This window comes from Gadus macrocephalus, chromosome 13, assembly GCF_031168955.1.
Source record: "Gadus macrocephalus chromosome 13, ASM3116895v1".
NCBI classification, from domain to species: Eukaryota; Metazoa; Chordata; class Actinopteri; order Gadiformes; family Gadidae; genus Gadus; species Gadus macrocephalus.
The window spans coordinates 5,929,588-5,946,810 of record NC_082394.1 but is presented as its reverse complement, the minus strand read 5'-3'; the positions used below and the strand labels follow the sequence as shown (position 1 = coordinate 5,946,810).

At 45.6% G+C, this 17,223-nt stretch overlaps 1 protein-coding gene across 15 annotated transcripts in view; it reads left to right on the top strand.

Annotated features, from left to right (window-relative positions):
- The window catches only part of LOC132470114 (rap1 GTPase-activating protein 1-like), a 114,239-nt gene that overhangs the window by 75,208 nt on the left and 21,808 nt on the right, over positions 1 to 17,223 (top strand). For 10 of the 15 annotated variants that reach the window (XM_060068346.1, XM_060068335.1, XM_060068333.1 and 7 more), the window contains 6 exons: positions 8,746 to 8,793; positions 9,829 to 9,867; positions 10,403 to 10,606; positions 11,111 to 11,214; positions 16,986 to 17,064; positions 17,157 to 17,210. In XM_060068346.1, coding sequence (XP_059924329.1) covers positions 8,755 to 8,793; positions 9,829 to 9,867; positions 10,403 to 10,606; positions 11,111 to 11,214; positions 16,986 to 17,064; positions 17,157 to 17,210 — 519 coding nt within the window. In that variant the 5' untranslated portion in view covers positions 8,746 to 8,754. Of the gene's footprint in view, positions 1 to 2,995; positions 3,667 to 6,689; positions 6,726 to 8,745; positions 8,794 to 9,828; positions 9,868 to 10,402; positions 10,607 to 11,110; positions 11,215 to 16,985; positions 17,065 to 17,156; positions 17,211 to 17,223 lie in introns of those variants that run through there. The other 5 variants (XM_060068337.1, XM_060068338.1, XM_060068336.1 and 2 more) reach the window with 4 other exon arrangements.

Here is a 17,223-nt window from a genome sequence, read left to right as displayed (position 1 = left end):
TCCGTCAACTCCTCTCACCTTCTCTCACCTCCCATAACCCATCTCCTCCTCTCACCTTCTCTAACCTCCGTCACCTCCTCTCACCTCCCATCACCCATCCCCTCCTCTCACCTCCTCTCACCTCCTCTCACCCCCCCCCCCCCCCCCCCCCCCATCCCCTTACGTCCTGAGGACAGGACTCGGGGCGACGTCTCTGGTCCCTCGTCCCTGAGCCTGGAACCTGGCGGTGTTGTGTTTTTGCTGGGGAAGAGAGAAGTAGGTCAGTGCTTGATGCAGTGTGATGACGGGAGCAGACCTGACACACACACACACACACACACACAGAGAGAGAGAGAGAGAGAGAGAGAGAGAGAGAGAGAGAGAGAGAGAGAGAGAGAGAGAGAGAGAGAGAGAGAGAGAGAGAGAGAGAAGAGAGAGAGAGAGAGAGAGAGAGAGAGAGAGAGAGAGAGAGAGAGAGAGAGAGAGAGAGAGAGAGAGAGAGAGAGAGGCGGCTTTTTAAAAAGCACTGCAGCTGATAACAGATTTATATATGGATAGCACATTTATGTATCGAGAAATTGGCCATATGGTGGGCAACACGCAGCCTTCATATATATAGCTTCATATATATAGATTTATGAGAGAGAGAGACAGACAGACAGACAGACACTCTGCTTTGGTTCTCTTTGTGAATCATTCTTTTTGGTCCTCAGTGCCCTCCTGTCTTCTCCCCTTCCTACTCTCGCGCCTTTCAACTTTTTCCCGTGCTCCAATACGGCATCAGCTCTCCTCCCAAAGAGAAGATCCGCAGATCTTGCCGGGGTAATTCTGGTGGTTGTCGCCATGTTTGGCCCCGCGGTGGTGGGCCCGCCAGTGTTTGATGTGGATGACAGATCCATCCTCCTATCTCCTCCAGACTCGGTGATAACACATTTCACGAGCGCTGTTTTCAGCCGGCTGGTGACTCACTCAAAAGGCCCTTATTTTTTCCCCACAAGTAATTGAGGCGTGACGTCCTCCGCTGACTTTTCCAATTACAAACTCCTTTTCTATCCATCGGTAACATCCTTGTTTCTTCATGAGGAGCGCAAGGTGGAGAATGCTACCTGGGTCAGTTATTGTAGAATTTGAATTTCCCCAAATAACCTTCCACTTAGTATTTCTTCATTGAGTGGGTCTTTTTATATCATATAATATATATTATAATGGCCAAAAGCTGTGTGCACCTCCAGATGATATTATGAATCTCTAACGCCTGCGTCGGGTTCGCCGCCCGCTGCTGGCAGCGGGCGGCGCTGAGGCGGTGGTGCCTCGGCAGCAGGCAGCGGGGCTCCGGCGGGAGACAATCGCGGTCAACAATCCTTATCTCCTCCATGTCGCGGTTCATGTACTTCACGGAGTCAAAGCCAAAGTTCCTTTCCCCCAATTCCCTCTCAACCATGGCTGAGATAACCCCCACTACGAGTCTCGTTTTGGAAATACCAGAGACGTCAGAGAACCCGAAGTGTTATGCACCATAACACCAACATCAGAACGGACATCCAGATAACAAAGAAGTGTTACACTGTAACACTTGCGTTACAGTGTGTGTATTCACAGACACACACACACACATGTGGCGCTCGCACGGTCGTAGCTCATTGTGTCATTGGCAGGCCAAATTCTCTTGGCGGGCAAAACAGATAAAGGGGAGGTAATGTCCCTGTATGACGTCATATGGGGGAAATTCCAAATCGGCGTCTCTGAGCTTTGTTCTTTCAAAGGCAGAGCAGGATACCTAGTGCCCGTTTTACACCTAACGCAATTTCTAGCTACTTTGGGACCATAGGCAGGCTAGGGGAAGTCATATAAAACCTCAGAAAGTGAAATTTTCATGCCATGGGACCTTCAAAGAAGCAACTATGCGAAAGTCCTGAAGAAGCAGGATTCCTGATTGAACCAGAAATAATTAAAGATGGGTGCAGGCTGTAGTGTAGTTAGAGATCAGAGTTGCAGTGAGCGTGGAGACACACACACACACACACACACACACACACACACACACACACACACACACACACACACACACACACACACACACACACACACACACACACACACACACACACACACACACATTTAGCAACATTTTAGAAATCCATATGTTAAATGTACATATACATATAAACACATATACTTATAAAGGATCAGTGTCTCATGCTACAGTTGCAATCACTTAAAGGGGTAATGCACTCACAGGTAGAAATGTGAGTTAATTTGACACCCTGATTAGTTGGCTTTGATGAACAATGAGGATGTACCTTCTATTTGTATTAAATACTGTACTTCCTCACCAATGTCCATTGTCTGCCACTAAATGACCTGGGCCCTAGCTGTTTGGCTCAGTTCCTTGGAAAACTAAAGCAAACAGGACCAGTATGACGGCCGACACCCACTAATTACAATGTCTTGCCTTTATCCTCCAATGGGATGCTCCATTGCTTTAGTGTTAATAGTGTTTGTTTAGTGTCGTCAGTTTTGGTTTAGCATTGGTGGGGTTCGTTTACTATTGGGGCTGTAAAAGGCCTGGTTGACGCATAGGTTGGGTCTGATCCGGTCGATCTCAAATGTAAATAGTGGACACAACAAGTTTGAACATTACAATCAGTATCCAATGTTGTTAGTGTAAAGACTACAGCAACCCTTTATTTAATGGACTATAAAGGGTGTACAAATGTAATGTTCCAATGTTGCAAGCAGCATGCTAGCAACAAGCTTCCTTGTTATTCTGGTGACTTGTTTTGGTTTTTATTCCTCAGTTTCTGAGGAGGTCGTGAAAGTCTGACACAGTTTTTTGAGTGTTTGCCAGTAGATTGAGAAATGTGGCTCACTCAAGGAAGAGGAAGGGAATATTTTGGCTCAATGTGATTATAAAAAGGGAACTACCAAACGTTAGTGTGTGTGTGTGTGTGTGTGTGTGTGTGTGTGTGTGTGTGTGTGTGTGTGTGTGTGTGTGTGTGTGTGTGTGTGTGTGTGTGTGTGTGTGTGCGTGCGCATGGGCACAGATATGTGCATGGTTTTGAAAGTAGAAAGATATGTAGTTCCCCACATGGAAAACTTCCCTTCCTGTATCCATGAGTCCAAGTGTGAACGACTTTATGGCTGTTTGTACTGTGTTCATCTGGCTTTGTGTTTAACATGTGCGTCCGTGCGTGTGTGTGTGTGCTGGCGTGTGCGTATTTGTGTGTGTGCGTGTGTGCGTCCGTGTGTCTGTGTGTGCGTTCGTATGCGTGTGTGTGTGTGCACCACACATGTGTGCCTGTCCGTTTGTGTATAAAGAGGAAGGATGGAAGGCGGATGGACGTTCTTCGCTTCATGGTATTATGTTCTGATGTCTCACGGGGGGGAGGGCGGCGGTGTTTTGCACTCTAATGCGCAGCCTTCAATCTATGCCTCTTTACTTTTGCTTTCCTCCGAGTTAACAGCACGCACCTAGTGTGGCTGGTGGTGTAGATCACGCCTCTGTCTCTCACGCACGCCGCTGTGGTCCCACCCCCCCCTTCTCCTCTCCGTGGTCTTGAACGCCTCACGGGCGTCTGTGCACGGGGAACGATGAGCCACCTCAAGGCGGCTAAAACGCTGTCGTTTGACGGGCCGTGTCGGACCCAGGCCCGGGCCGTGTACGCCAAGCGACGGTGTGTCAGCGACGTGAGTATTGCAGCACCGCGTTGATTCAGAGGAGAAGACTTTTTCTGTGAATGCCCGGCTGCACCGTGGGCAGCGTGGTGGATGTGTGAATGGGTTTGAGGGTTGTTGTTGAACGCCTGATTTGTCAGACGAACCCGAGCGATAGATGATTGGCTCGTTGATTAGACATTGATTCAGATCAGATTGTGAGCAAAGCGGCGTTTTATTTTATGTATTTTATGGGATTTGTTATAGGAGAGGTCTCGATGCTCAAAGGTGAGGCACACTCAGTGCTACCTGGAATCTGTTACTTATTAACTCTACGAGGATTCTTCAACCATAACATACACACGTACTCCTTCATCACACACACGCTCACACTCAAACCTGTACCTATACAAACAGACAAAGTGGGATAAATGGTATATTATTAAATGTTGTGTGAGGCGGTAATCCCAACATTGGAAAGTCAAATATTTATTTGTGACTGGACGTATGTCACAACAAAAGTGACTGTACCTGAGTTTTTTGCGCAGATAATGATGGGCTATGAGGCTTCCTATTTATTCTGGCATGATCAGGTGTGTTCATGAGCGTGTGCGTGTGCGTGTGCGTGTGTGTGTGTGTGTGTGTGTGTGTGTGTGTGTGTGTGTGTGTGTGTGTGTGTGTGTGTGTGTGTGTGTGTCTAACCCTGTGTCCTCATTTTAAACAATGTGTTTAAAATGTAAGGCAAGAGGTCTGATGTTTGTTACTGATTGTATTTCTGTTCAAGCATGTGTCTGTTTGTTTGTGGGTGTGGGTGTGTATGTGTGTTCATGTGCATGTGTAAATGCATGCATGCATGTGTGACTGTGGATGAGTAAGCATATATGCATAACCTATTGTGTGTGTGTAAGTCTCTATGCATTTGCAGGAGACACACATTGCAGGGGTTTGCATTTGTTTTGCATGTGTTTTGCATGTATTTGTGCTCCATGGGTCATATGGGAACATTGTCTTTGCATTATCACCAACGTCAAGCCACAGAATCTCATAACACAAGTGACGTGTGGCAAAATAAAACGCTTTGTGAAATGGTCATTTGCATTAATCACAAAGCATTTACATTGACACTTTTGTACTCTTACATTAACAAGACCAATAAAACATTGTGAGCTTGTTAGACCTCCGAAATGAGTAGTATTTATTGATGTAGTATTTTGCATAGCATACTGCATTGTACCCTAGTATTATATACTAAATATATAATACTATACTATAATAAAAAAATGATAGAATACAATGTAAATCCTATCCATTTATGGTAAACCCAGCAAGACACAATGATACATGACCCAAGTGACATATGGCGAAATAAAACACATTGTGAAATGATCAATTGCAGTAATCACAAAGCATCTACAATGGCACTTTGTACTTGGATTAACAAGACCAATAAAGCATTGTGAGCTTGTTAGACCTCAGAATTGAGTAATATTTATTGATGAGGTATTTAGCATACTGCATTGTACTGTACTATTATATACTATTTTACAATATATAATACTTTACTATAATCCCCCCCAAAAAACATCATAAAAGAAATATAATCCTATCAACCTCTGGTGAACCCAGCATGGTGCAAGTGCACTGTATCGTTGGCCATCTCCTCGCAGTAAGGAAAGGAGTGCATGGGTGTAGTCTCTGCTCTGCAAATAAAACGGCTCATGTGGAAGCTGACAGTTTCAGTGATTACGGCTGTGGTTTGAGGATTTCACACATTCTGTTCTAGTAATAACTGCTCAATAGACTCCATCCTGTCGGACGGGTTGAGCCGGACGCTATCGATTACAAAATCGGCCTTCTTGGCCAACACATGTGTGTTTCATTCATGCATCTACAAGGTAGTTGTTCCCACGGAGATCCTGTTGTTGGGTGTGTTGTCATGAGTAACTGAAAGTGTGACCCTAAATGGCTGCGTAGTAAGGTTTATAACTTTAGTAAAGCCCACACGTTTCACATTAATAATGATAACAATGCCTGCAAGCCAGTTTTCTCTCTCAATTAATAAAAGAAACCGTGAAGAGAGAGACTTGTTTAAAAGGTAAAGGTTGACCCATGGCAGCTTTACCTTTAAATAAGCTGAATGTGCTTGAGTCAGAGAGAGGGAATTAATCCGCAGAGATAAGGCTGTAGGGTGGATCCAGGCAATGGGGGACGTTTCCTTTATGTGTCACACTATTGAAAGTTCACACGACCACCCCTTAGACACCAGCCTACAGTCAGGTTAGTTTATACATATTGAGGGAGGCGGATGTGGTTAGCTCATGGGTGGATGGAGTGCTCGGGGGAAGTGTTTTTTTTCACGTTGAGCTCTGCGCGGTCACCTTTGCGTTGATCTGTATTTATGAATCCCTCTCCTGGGCACGTAGAAACGGGTACAAGAAACGGGTGGGAGGAGACGTGAAGTACGCTAAGGGAGACGGGTAGAAAAGTGGAGGTTAAATACGCGTTGTTAGGTAGGTGGAGTAGCAGGCGTGGTCTTTCTGCCTCCCGAGTTTATGGGACTCCATTAAGGGAAATTGCCTATAAAGGTTGTATTGACTGTCGCCTCATTGATTGCGACATTGTGTCTTGCCTCAGAGAGTGGTCATTAGTCTAAGTTAGAATCTGTCTATAGTGCCTAGTTCTCTACCACCATACTCTCATCACTAAACCGGACCGTTTACCGGCTCAATCTCCCAGTGCCTTGGATGTGTGCCAGGTTGTCTGGTTACACAACATTATAGCGCTGTGTGTGTGTGTGTGTGTGTGTGTGTGTGTGTGTGTGTGTGTGTGTGTGTGTGTGTGTGTGTGTGTGTGTGTGTGTGTGTGTGTGTGTGTGTGTGTGTGTGTGTGTGTGTGTGTGTGCGCGTGTGCGTGTGCGTGTGTGTGTGTGGTTTAATGTAAGGCCCTACATGTCACCATATTGATACAGTGCTGATGTATAAATGAAGAGCATTGCTATCAGACCAACAAACAAAGCCCTCTCCTTGTTGGATGTGTGGTCTCTCCCCTCTCCCCAGACCACGGACCTGTTTGCAATGATCGAGAGGATGCAGGTAGCGTAAGTTGTGACGTCCCCTGCCCTGTGCCTAGCGTGCCCCCCCTGCCCCCCCCCCCCCCTGCTACGCAGCCAACCTCCCTCCGACCACTGCTGCCTCACACACCGTCTCTCTCAGCGTTCAGTCTCTCTGTTGCTTCGCTGTGTTCTTTCAATTTAACTGCTTTTTTATGTATTGTATTTTCTGTTTTATTTCTACAACCGTTTTTTTTTTTTTTTTTTTAAACGCTACCTTAACGTCTGACGCCGCACAGCCTTTTGTTTTAATTTCACAGATTGAATAATTTTTCTAGTTTCTAGTTTCATACATGTTGGAGATTGAGTTCATAGTTGAACCTCCACATTATGGATTTGACTTTCGAGAACTGCTTTAGTAATGTGTCGTCACATCTGAAACAAACTGTACAAAGGTGTTTGCCCAGCAAAGAGCTCGTTTTGTCCGGTCGTCAGACCAAAAATAATCATGCTACATCGGCCATGGCCGATGTAGCATGATTATTTTTGGTCTGACGACCGGACAAAACATCATTATCCATGAAAAGGGAATGGGTATTCACTTTGCTGCAGTAGGTGTTGTGAGTGTTGAAAATGAGGACTTGCTTTTGAACCAAACTAAGTGATCCTTTTCGAAGAGAAACACGTCAAAGGAGCCTTTTCACCGTAATCAACAGCTGATCAATGCAGGGTCACCCGACTTGTGTGCTCGGCAGCCCATGCCCCTGAATGGAGAGGAGCCATAATGGATGTTATGAGCTATAGGAGACTATAGCTGTTTACTCTGATAAGACTCTATTGAGTTGCTGGTTCCATGCACCATTTGATTTCCAAGGTCGCCTGGCCAGCCATCATAACATATGTTGCGTTGTATAAAAGAGGGATGGGTGGATCCTTGGTGCTTTATTTTACAACGTTAAACCCAGTTGTGTTGAATATATTTAATGTTGTCGAACTGCAGTGGCAAAAGCGGTCATTTTATAAACAGTATGGCAAATATATTCACCGTGAATTTAGATGTTCCAAAATCGGGAAGCAGTTTCAATCTTCCGGGGGTGAAAATGGAAAGTGATCAGACCATAAAAAAAAAAAAGAATAATTGAACCCCAATTTCACTCCAAGCACCATCAGAACCAAGCCGATATTTCCAAATATACGCTTATTTGAATATGCATGTAATTATTAAGGACAGGGGATGGTGAGTCCATCGCCTTCCCTTCACGATGAGTTCAAAGCGAGCTTGTTTGTGGGCTGGAGGCAGATGAAAGGGGGATGGTAAACATATGGGGACTCAATTAACCTAACATTGGGTTGAACATGGAGAGACGAGGAGATGAGGTTTTAGTATGCAAGAGACCAACCTCGACTGGGATTTCTCTTAGAGCCATAATCACTCATTTTTAAGTGTGTGGCCTTACTTTTATTAATCTTTGGAGTAATATATAATAGGTGTGCACATAAACACACTTCCAGTGTTCCAGTGTCCCAATTGGCCTTTGTGTTTGTTTTTGTTTATGGTGCCTCATGCAAGGGGATCAATCACGACTTTGTTGCCTGTCAGCCGATATTAACTTTTTAATAACCGTTTAGAAACCCCTAGTTAGCCCTGTTGGCTTTTAAAAAACAAACTGAAGGCCGTTTGACACCTTTCCTATTGCCAACCACATCCTGTTCTGCTCTAGCCTCTTCTAACTCTTATTCTAACGCACGACACACGCACACACTCACGTACACTCACTCACTCACTCATTCGTCGTTCATATTCATTACCTGCTTTCTTAATTCCCTCATGCCTAAATATTTACAAAAGTATTCATCTTCCTTGTGTATTCCGTCTACTTAAAGCTGTTTGTTGCTTCAAATTGTTATTTATGACTTCATATCACTCAGTGGCACGGCAGGCAAGGTTTATTTACCGACCACCAAACCCTAGCACAAACCTGTGTGTTCATGTGTAGATTAAGCTGTCTCTCAGACTTCAACCTCTTTCTCCTCTCTCTCTCGTTCCCGCTCTCTCTCCACAGGCTAGCAGGATGGACGAGCAACGCTGCACCCTCCCTCCCCCCCTCAAAGTGAGTTCTGATTTCCCCCTCCTCCCCTCTATCTTCCTGTGGACCCACAGCCCCGGTCATGAGCTGTGAAACGGTCCCGTCTTAGAGCCCAGCCTTATCTGCTGTCAGGCAGGCTTCAGGAGGCTAGCCGGCTGAACGGGGGAACTCAACAGGACCTGAACCACTTCTTACTCCTCACACATCCCGTCCTCCATTGACCAATGAAGGCTCTTCAAACTGATTCTAACAGCGAGCAAACGGAAACCCTTCAGCAGGGATTGGGGTTCTTAAAACCTCCAAAGGAACAGACGCTATTGTCTTTGTTCAGGTGCGATCAGAATGAGATTCTCTTGCTAGTCCAGATTGGGTGGATTCACACCTACATTTGTGTGTGTGTGTGGATAGTCGCTATCCAGGTGCACTGGTCACCAGGTGTGAGTAGGGCTTCTACCATGTGTTGTTTCCAGCGTTGAAAGGACCCATTTGAATAGCCTTCGGTTACTGGCATGGGTGATGCATTATGATGGCATTAACGCCACATTCAATTCCCATGAATATTAAAATTCATGGAATAATTGACCAAAATGCTAATCATTCAGATGGCTTTAGGCACGGTAGTTCCACAACAACACAATGATTAATTTCAGTGCGACTTCATCATCTCACTCAATGTTTGAGTTTATGAACTTTGCGCGATGCAACGTATTTCTGCACGGACGGCTAGTTCTCACCCATCAGGCTCCCTGTAGTCGCATTAAACAGCGAGGGCAAGTGGCCATAGCTTCCCACCAGCATCTGTCAGGTCCGGCCTCCTTGTTGGCTACCCACGGACCCCTGTGCTGTGTGCTACCGATGACAAGCTCAGAAGAGGACTGCAAGTCTTGTTATGACCAGCTTGCCCCTTGTCCTGATAGTAGCAATAGGTATTGCATGTTTGTTCATTTGTTTCTCTGTAAGACACATGGTGTCTTGAACCATGGTGTCGATTGCTAACATGGTTAGTCCTTTTGTTTTTTATTATTTGTTGATTTGTTGATTTGTTGATTGTTTCCACAGACGGAGGAGGACTACATACCATACCCCAGTGTCCATGAGGTGCGCACTCTCAGACCAACTCGCATGGCACACGTACACGGAACAATTGTTCAGTTTAACGGCAGCAGCAGCATTGTCAGGAAAAGGGAAATAGACGTGAACTACAAGGTCAAGTTATGCACTCGCTAAACAAGTTTTAAAGTCGGTTCCTCTTAACACTGGGTGACTGCGCCAGGCGTCAGTATCCTGGCGCTCTGGACGACCGGACAGCTGCAGTGACATGGCGTTCCTCCTCCCTAGACTTTGGATTTCCAAGTCAAATGAGATGTTAGCACAGGATCAATTGTCGGAGGTCTAGGAGGAGTGATCCTTCAGGAGGTCATTTGCCGCAGCAGCAGCAGCAGGACAGAGAGGATGTCAGTGGAGGTAGATCTCATGTGATCGATATTAACCATATTTACGGTCGATATAAATACTATTCACCGTCAGACTTGAGAGGATGAGGATAAGTAGCTGACAATGTAAACAAGAGTATGTATTGTCTTATTATTCGATCTGATCTTTCCCATCTTCTTGTTCCCGGGGTCGTGGACAGGTCCTGGGTCGTACGAGCCCCTTCCCCCTTATCCTGCTGCCCCAGTTTGGGGGCTACTGGATCGAGGGGACCAATCACGAGCCCCGGATCCCCCCGGACACAGAGCAGCCCCTGCCTGCCACCCCCACCGGGGCGGGGGGGTCCAACATCAAGCTGGAGACCAACAGCCTGGCTAAGACCTACAGGAAACAGTTCATGGGCAAGGTGAGGGGAAGCCTGGCTCCACCTGGGTAGAACAACACTACAGTACCTTATTCAATGAATGGGACTTTATTTACTGCTTGGTGCAATAAAAACAAAGTGCTATGCCCATAGTATACACAAAAAAGATACTGTGTAATGATAATTACTGTAACTAATAATATGGAGAGAGTAGGCTGGTACAAGAAACGGGAACAGTAGGTCTCTAGACTGTTGACTACGTGGGGACAGTAGACTGATCCGATATCAGTTGTATCTCATGTGAGCAAACTAGGCTCTAGGCATTCATGAAGATGGCTAAACAACAGTGTAAAGGCATTAGGGTGTGGTCTACGTGCGGCACAGCAAGCTGCAGACTAACACAGTAGACCAATCACTTAGGAAAGGACACTGTAATGTATCGTGTGTACCACAGCGTCCTCAAAATGTAGGCCTTGTGAGGCCAGCAAGACTAGATCTTGTGGGGACCTTGAAGAGTGAAGGTCAATCTGCGTCCTGTCTCCCCAGGAACACTTTAACTACTACACCATGGACGCCGTCCTGGGACAGCTGGTGTTCTCCCTGAAGTATGACGTCATCGGGGACCAGGAGCACCTGAGGCTGATGCTCAGGTTGGGCGCTACCCTCGGTTATTTTTGTCTGCATAACCCTCCCGCTTATTTGTCTTGTCTCACTCTCTCTCAATGTCTCTCTCTCTCTCTCTCTCTCTCTCTCGCTCTCGCTCTCGCTCTCTCTCTCTCTCTCTCTCTCTCTATTGCACCCACTGTTAGGTGTTTATCTCTCTTTGTTTGTATATCTCTGTATCTATCTTTGTATTATGCTTTACGTCTCCCTCGAACATTCTCTTTACCCCATTTTCTCTTGATTACTTTTCTCTCACTTACTTTCCTCTTTTCAAGTCGCTTACTCTCTTACTCTCTATTGCTCTATCTCTCCATCTCTCTCTCTCTCTCTCTCTCTCTCTCTCTCTCCATCTCTCTCTCTCTCTCTCTCTCTCTCTCTCTCTCTCTCTCTCTCTCTCTCTCTCTCTCTCTCTCTCTCTCTCTCTCTCTCTCTCTCGCTCTATCACCTCTGTAGTGGCAGACTAATAACAGCCCTTCATCTTCGGCGTCTCCATTGTTCACATATTTGCAGTAGGGCCGAGATCGTTTATTGGCCTGAGGCATGTGCCACCGCGACCACTGACATACCATGGCATATGCCGTTCTGGAACGGTAACTGCCGTTCTGAAACGGTAACTGCCATTCTGAAACGGTAACTACCGTTCTGAAACGGTAACTGCCGTCGCGACCACTGACATACCATGGCATATGCCGTTCTGGAACGGTAACTGCCGTTCTGAAACGGTAACTGCCATTCTGAAACGGTAACTACCGTTCTGAAACGGTAACTGCCGTCGCGACCACTGACATACCATGGCATATGCCGTTCTGGAACGGTAACTGCCGTTCTGAAACGGTAACTACCGTTCTGAAACGGTAACTACCGTTCTGAAACGGTAACTACCGTTCTGAAACGGTAATGCCATGGCATATGCCTTTCTGGAACGGTAACTACCGTTCTGAAATGGTAACTGCCGTTCAGGTGGAACGGTAACTGCAGTTCCCAACAATGGTATGTGACACCAGCATAACTCCTCCGTATAATTTCAAGACAGGTATTGCCATAAATGTAAAGGTATATATATTTGGTATTTATTGACACAATATCACAACATAACGCCGTAAATAAAGGGATTTACACGCTTCTCTCGTCCGTGCTGTTGTTAGGATATTTCCGATCTGTTTGTTGTTGCTTTTGTAATGACAGATGCTTTTGAAAACAGCCGGACTTGCTCCGGTGACGGTAGTTATAGCCTAGCCTTCTAGGTGGCCATAGAGCTAGTCTATTGCTTTGTTCCAATATCCATACTATCCGCAGTCATTATACTTTATTTTAGTATGACTTCTTTTTTATATAGTTTGAGTACGTAGTGCGTTGCAATTAAGATCAGGGCGAAAGGAAGTGTAGTGAAAGGACCCGGATGGTATACTCAAACGGTCAAACCGATGAGTGTGGATTGATGTACACCTTTCGTGCTCCACGGCAGCGATCTAATAGCTACGTAGCTGAAGAGGCGGAGCCAGGCTGAGCCAACGTCGGCGCATTTTCTTTAATAGGTCCATGCATTTTCCACGTATCCTGCATTAATGGAGTCATTTTGTTGTTTTAATAGCTTTATAACTACTATGTGTAAAGAGTTCACCGTTCAAAGCGAGATGTTTATTGCGGTTGCGATCGTAGTTTCCGGTTAGTGCACCAGAGCCAGGTCCCTATAGAGTGGCGAAGTCACGCCCTTTCCGGTAGGGCTCATGGGACCTATGAGATCGAAAAATATGAATGGGTGTCAATGGAGAGAAAATAATTATTTTCTGGTCCCAGTCTTTATATGCCCTGGATTACACATATGTTGTTTGTGGATTTAAATGATAATTTTTCATGCAAAGAAAACTAAAAATGTTCGTGAAGAAGTTTGATAATTTTAGGTTTTATGTGAGGCCGCTTTGTGAACTACAGCTCTTCGCTGCTCTCAACGCATATGATATACGTCACCACACCCGCCCTTGGAACTCGGCCCAGAGATGGCGATCTCTCTGCCCCACTTCACCGCTTTTTCCAAGGGGAGGATAAAAGCATCGAAAGAGGTGAACACCATTATAAGTCGGGGCACGTGCAGAGTTTCAGTTATGCCGATGGCAAGATTGTCGGTCTTCTCCACGCCAGTCGCAGGGAGCGTGACGTCACATACGAGCCGTGTAGTCTTTCTCGTTGTGTTTTCTCTACAGCCTTTATCTGAACAATTGCACAATAAACGGTCGAACTCTTTGCATGAAAAATTATCCTTTAAATCCACAAACAACATATGTGTAATCCAGGGCATATAAAGACCGGGACCAGAAAATAATTATTTTCTCTCCATTGACACCCATTCATATTTTTCGATCTCATAGGTCCCATGAGCCCTACCGGAAGGGGCGTGACTTCGCCACTCTATAGGGGTGGCACTGTAGGCTATGGCTAGACAGTCATCCATTTTTCCACTCGTGTTTTATCAAGATGTTCTAGTAGCGTAGACTATAATAAAGCCTATACTGTATGACTGCTTCAGCTCATAACTATTCAATAGGCCAAATATTAAGTTTTGCATTTGTTGTTATTGGTGTTTAACCAAATAATTTAAGCAGGCCTATAGGTTCCTATCATTTAACCCTGATCCAGTGTCATAAACCCTATCGACATGATCCAGTGGTATCATGGCATACAGGCCAAAATTTTTTCCGCTGGCAAGCCAATTATGTTAATCGGAAGTTCCATTTCCTACTGGAACCACCGTTTTTCCGCTGGCATGCCACTCATGTAAAATGGTATTACCAGTTTCTACTGGCACCTACCGTTTTTCCGCTGGCATGCCACTCATGGAAAATGGTAATTACCAGTTTCTACTGGCACCTACCATTTTTCCGCTGGCATGCCACTCATGGAAAATGGTAATTACCAGTTTCTACTGGCACCTACCGTTTTTCCGATGGCATGCCACTCATGGAAAATGGTAATTACCAGTTTCTACTGGCACCTACCGTTTGCCAGTAGATATTCCTTTCCTGTGGTATTTGCCCGTTCATACACACATACCACTCATGATTCACAGCTACACAATCATTCTTATAAAAACGGTAGGTGCCAGTAGAAACTGGTAATTACCATTTTCCATGAGTGGCATGCCATCGGAAAAACGGTAGGTGCCAGTAGAAACTGGTAATTACCATTTTCCATGAGTGGCATGCCAGCGGAAAAACGGTAGGTGCCAGTAGAAACTGGTAATTACCATTTTCCATGAGTGGCATGCCAGCGGAAAAACGGTAGGTGCCAGTAGAAACTGGTAATACCATTTTACATGAGTGGCATGCCAGCGGAAAAACGGTGGTTCCAGTAGGAAATGGAACTTCCGATTAACATAATTGGCTTGCCAGCGGAAAAACTTTTGGCCTGTATGCCATGATACCACTGGATCATGTCGATATAGAAAGGTTTATGACACTGGATCAGGGTTAAATGATAGGAACCTATAGGCCTGCTTAAATTATTTGGTTAAACACCAATAACAACAAATGCAAAACTTAATATTTGGCCTATTGAATAGTTATGAGCTGAAGCAGTCATACAGTAGGCTTTATTATAGGCTACGCTACTAGAACATCTTGATAAAACACGAGTGGAAAAATGGATGACTGTCTAGCCATAGCCTACAGTGCCACGCCTAAAGGGACCTGGCTCTGGTGCACTAACCGGAAACTACGATCGCAACCGCAATAAACATCTCGCTTTGAACGGTGAACTCTTTACACATAGTAGTTATAAAGCTATTAAAACAACAAAATGACTCCATTAATGCAGGATACGTGGAAAATGCATGGACCTATTAAAGAAAATGCGCCGACGTTGGCTCAGCCTGGCTCCGCCTCTTCAGCTACGTAGCTAAGATCGCTGCCGTGGAGCACGAAAGGTGTACAATCCACGATTCCACACTCATCGGTTTGACCGTTTTGAGTATACCATCCGGGTCCTTTCACTACACTTCCTTTCGCCCTGATCTTAATTGCAACGCACTACGTACTCAAACTATATAAAAAAGAAGTCATACTAAAATAAAGTATAATGACTGCGGATAGTATGGATATGGGAACAAAGCAATAGACTATAGCTCTATGGCCACCTAGAAGGCTAGGCTATAACTACCGTCACCGGAGCAAGTCCGGCTGTTTTCAAAAGCATCTGTCATTACAAAAGCAACAACAAACAGATCGGAAATATCATAACAACAGCACGGACGAGAGAAACGTGTAAATCCCTTTATTTACGGCGTTATGTTGTGATATTGTGTCAATAAATACCAAATATATACCTTTACATTTATGGCAATACCTGTCTTGAAATTATACGGAGGAGTTATGCTGGTGTCACATACCATTGTTGGGAACTGCAGTTACCGTTCCACCTGAACGGCAGTTACCGTTTCAGAACGGTAGTTACCGTTCCAGAAAGGCATATGCCATGGCATTACCGTTTCAGAACGGTAGTTACCGTTTCAGAACGGCAGTTACCGTTTCAGAACGGCAGTTACCGTTCCAGAACGGCATATGCCATGGTATGTCAGTGGTCGCGACGGCAGTTACCGTTTCAGAACGGTAGTTACCGTTTCAGAATGGCAGTTACCGTTCCAGAACGGCATATGCCATGGTATGTCTGTGGTCGCGACGGCAGTTACCGTTTCAGAACGGCATATGCCATGGTATGTCAGTGGTCGCGGTGGCACATGCCACAGGCCATTAAACGATCTCGGCGTCTCTCCATATTTGACCGCAGCTGACGAACGGGCTGCTGTGTGTGTGTGTGTGTGTGTGTGTGTGTGTGTGTGTGTGTGTGTGTGTGTGTGTGTGTGTGTGTGTGTGTGTGTGTGTGTGTGTGTGTGTGTGTGTGTGTGTGTGTGTGTGTGTGTGTGTGTGTGTGTGTGTGTGTGTGTGTGTGGCACCCGGGTAGTCGATGCATGAAAACAGATTAGTTGATCTCTATCACAGGGCGAGAGGTACTTTAAGCAATATTCCTGTGTGTTCTCCCTACACACATTCATGCCCACCCATGTTCCCCCTGTTTCAACCTCCAGAGAGAGAGAGAGAGAGAGAGAGAGAGAGAGAGAGAGAGAGATGCCCTTCTCCCTTCTTCGCTCACATGATAATTGTGAAATAGAAAGAGCAATGGACTAAAATCTGTACTTTGCTATTTGTTGTGTGTAAACCGTCATTGTCGGTTGTGAAGGGACAAAATGCAGAGAGAAGCACAGCTTGGAGTTGGGTTGGGTCTGGTCAATACAGGATGTAGTATGTACCTTACTACATCCTGTTTCGTTATGAAACTCACGCTACACAGATGGCCTGGAAAGAGGGTGGTGCGCAACCTCCACCCCTGTGTTTATTGTTATGTATTGAGCGTAGCTAATGGGGTGTGATGCTAGTGCCTGGATCCCGTGAGCCAGCCCACGTAGCTGGAAAGAGATTGATGAGAGGTAGCATCACATGCGGGTCCGGGGTCATTTGGGAGGTGAAATAAGCTTTTTATTTGCTTATTACAATAAAAGCGTGAATGTGGCTGGTCTCAAAAGAGTGCGACATCAGCGTGTTTCCATTAACCTTTAGAAGGACAAAAAACATTTGGTGTTGTTATGTGGCTCTGTGTGGATAGCAGGGTCTATGTGTGGGCCTGGGTTTGAAGTCCAATCTTATTGTCAGAGGAGTCCCAAAGAAAACACGAGAATCATAGATGGAATAACATTCGATTCTGTTTTCAGGACCAAGTTCAAAACCCACCACGACGTCATCCCCATCTCCTGCCTGACCGAGTTCCCCAACGTGGTTCAGATGGCCAAGGTAAGAGGGGACATCCACACCCCTGCAGCTTCCCCGCACGTCCTCTCTCCATCGCTGTAACGTAACCCTTCTCTCCCCTCCTCGTCCCCCAGCTTGTTTGTGAGGAGGTGAATGTGGATCGATTCTACCCGGTTCTGTACCCGAAGGTAAGATAAGACT